At 58.8% G+C, this 2,861-nt stretch overlaps 1 protein-coding gene across 1 annotated transcript; it reads right to left on the bottom strand.

The window, feature by feature from the left end:
- Nucleotides 1-1,059: 1,059 nt before the first annotated feature.
- On the bottom strand, nt 1,060-2,586 carry LOC130596783 (coiled-coil domain-containing protein 183-like). The gene is made up of 4 exons (XM_057404735.1): nt 2,209-2,586; nt 1,949-2,068; nt 1,442-1,700; nt 1,060-1,169 (listed from the first exon to the last, which is right to left on the bottom strand). Exons 1-4 carry the CDS (start codon nt 2,392-2,394, stop codon nt 1,060-1,062), a joined length of 675 nt encoding a protein of 224 aa, XP_057260718.1. The 5' UTR covers nt 2,395-2,586.
- Between the last annotated feature and the right edge of the window lie 275 nt (nt 2,587-2,861).

Below are 2,861 nucleotides of genomic sequence, written 5' to 3'. Positions count from 1 at the left end.
CCTTGTTATTTTCCCTTATCATTGTTTTAGCTGATAGTAGCGGTGGTGATTTGTTGCTGGACTGTTCTTGTCTCAACCCGTAGGAGTTGCACTCTCTCGATCCTCCTCCCCGTTCCTCCGGGAGCGGGGAAGGGGAGAGCCCCGGTGCAGGGGGGGGAGACAGACACGGACCTTGATTGTTGTCAGCTCGGCACCACTCACTGGGAGTGAGTGAACAAGTTACCTGACTGGGTTTAAACCACGACAGTTCTTTTTGGCGCCCAACGTGGGGCACGAGGGGTTGAGATAAGAACTGATCTGACTGGATTGATAGTCACTCGTCACAATGCTGATTTATTGGCTCTCAAGGTTTTTCCTCTTGATCTCACAGTTTCAGTATACCATATCTTACGTCCATCCGGTATTGGCTGTATTAGTGTTTTTCAAGTGTGGCAGGCCTCCTGCTGCCTCACCACCCCAGGGCTTCCTCCCATTCTGCTGCTGCCAATGCCCACATTCCACCCTAGCTTTTCCTTGGTTCCCTTCCATGTGGAGGGATGGAGTTTTGGGTGGCTAAGAAAGGGCAGGTTGGCGTGTCGGTGGGGCTTATCTGGTGCTCACCATGTGTAGGTGATGCCCAGCAAGAGCTTTTTGTCCTGGCACACTGTTGTGGGAGGAGGCATTGGGTGTTTTAATTTTGGCTCTTCTATGCAGGCTATCTATGATGTAGTTCCTAGAAGTTCAGCTCACCCCCCTGGCTGCGGTAAGCACATGAGAACAGGACAGGGGCAGGAGATGGGTGGGTTGTCTTCTGCAGTGTGATTGCAGAAGAAAGTACCTGTTGGGCTCTTGGTTCTGGGACGCTCCATTCCACGTGGTCACTGGCACATCATGCTCCTTCTGGAGCTTCCTTTCAAAACCACAGCTTGTGCTACGTTTTGGCAATAGAATCCCCACACCTGCAGTCACACAAAGCCCACCAAGCGCATCCGATGGAATGAAAAACATCTCCTCTATTAACAGGAGGCAAAAGTGCACAACGGGTGCTCTGGGGCATCCCCAGGTCTCGGGGAGCAACCGCTACTTCCTCTTGCTTTTCTTCTTGCTTTCGATCAAGTCCAGCCCTTGCTTCTTGATGGCTTCTCTGGTGAGGACAAGGCCACTGTGGTTGTCAGGGATATCAAAATCGTCTGGAGGAGAGAGCGGAGAGGAGCGGGCTGGGGAGGGTCTGTGGGGCTGCCTCTGCTGTGCCTGTGTCCCCAGGAGGAGCCGGCAGCTCCCATAGGAGGAGGCCACTGGCAGAGCCAAGCCCTGGCTGTGAAGAAGATTCACAGCCAAGTGGTTCTGAAGACGAGGCTCTCCCCGCTTGCACCACAGCATCCCCCTTGCTCCTGTGGTGCTTCTACGCTCCCCAAGCCACCATCTGCCTCCAGTCTCCCACATGCACACAGAAAACCAGCACTATGCTCAAAGGCCTGGAGCCAAGCGCGGTCAGCCCCAACGCCTGCAGCAACTCCTGGGTTGGGCTCTGCTGGGACAGTGGGAGATGGGCAAGGACAGCCAGAAATGCCAGGAGGCAGGGGCTGGCTGGGGCAGTTGCCGTGGGATGTGTCCCCTTTCCTACCTTGGAGCCCCACGCCCGTGTCCTCCAAGGAAACCTTCCGGTTCCGTGGATCGGCCATGAGGGTTTCCTCCAGCAGCTGCCTGACCTTCACAAAAGTCTGTGAAAGAGAGCCTGTGTTCATAGCTGAAGGGGAGGCGGGTGTTACAAGCAAAGGGGTGCCCAAGCTCCATGTGCCCCTGGTAGGGAACACCCCACAGAGCCCGGGGCCACCTGGGCCTGAGCTGCTCCGTGCCTCTTCCCTCGAGCACCTCCATCCTCCAGCTGGGAGGATGGCTTGGCACGGGCCACCCGGGAAAGCCTGTGCGGGTCCCCAAAGAGCGCAGCAGGGATGGAGCCGCCGTGCACCTCATCATCCTCGCTGTGGCTGGAGGGGGGCAGGTCAGCCACCCGCTGCACCAGGTACTGCAGCTTCTGCTCACACTGCCGGAGCTTCTCGTCCACTGCCATGGCCTTGACAGGATGCTCCTGGAGTCAGAGAGGGAACAGCCTTGGTGGGGAGAACGAGCCCCTTGGGGTGATGGTCGCTGCACCAAGTGTCACCACACGGTGCCGTTGCAGCACCAAGCAGAGCCTGGGCTCTGCTCAGCCCAGCGTTGGGCGGGTACCTGGCCAGGCACGGTGATGCCCCGCAGCCGGACGAAGAGGTTGTCAAGTGCGTTTTCAAAGTCCAGCAGCGTCTCCTGGCTCCTCAGCAGCTGGGCTCGCCCCTGTTCCAGCCGAGCCTCTTCCCGCTGCAGCCTCGTCCTCAGCTCCTCCACCAGCCCCCTGGAGCCAACCACGGTCACATCCATACAACGGCACAGGGGTGCAGACACCCCAAAGCTGTTGCAAAAGCTGCTGCCCAGCTTCTCCCCTGCCCCCAAGCGCAGAGCAGAGATGCTGCCTGCAACTCAACCCCACGCTGCTGCTGCTCCCACTTCCCATGCCAGGCAAGGAGCAAGGCTCCTCCTGCTGCCAGCGCAGGAGCTTTGCGTGCTCTGCCAGCGGCAGCACTCTGCTCAGAAAGCCTCCCAGTGCGGGAGGGGTGGGCAGCCGCAGGGTGACAAAGGAAGGGCTGCCCTCTTGGGACACCTGCCATGCACGTGTCCCCCTGCCCCTAAGGGTGCCGGCCCCTTTGGCATGAGTGTCCGGAGGCCAGCAGCACCTGCTTGTGTCTGGGGGCCGGCGAAACTTCAGCTCATCGCGCTGCATCTCCAGCTCCTTCACTGCCTTCTCCAGCTCCTGCTTCTTCTCCTTGCACCTTGTGAGGTACTGCTCC

The sequence above is a fragment of the Pezoporus wallicus genome, unplaced genomic scaffold, assembly GCF_028554395.1.
Source record: "Pezoporus wallicus isolate ANWC-B61680 ecotype Strahan unplaced genomic scaffold, APGP_CSIRO_Pwel_v1 contig_13718, whole genome shotgun sequence".
In the NCBI taxonomy this organism is placed as follows: domain Eukaryota; kingdom Metazoa; phylum Chordata; class Aves; order Psittaciformes; family Psittacidae; genus Pezoporus; species Pezoporus wallicus.
The sequence above is the reverse complement of the archived record's forward strand: the minus strand, read 5'-3'. Positions and strand labels throughout refer to the sequence as shown.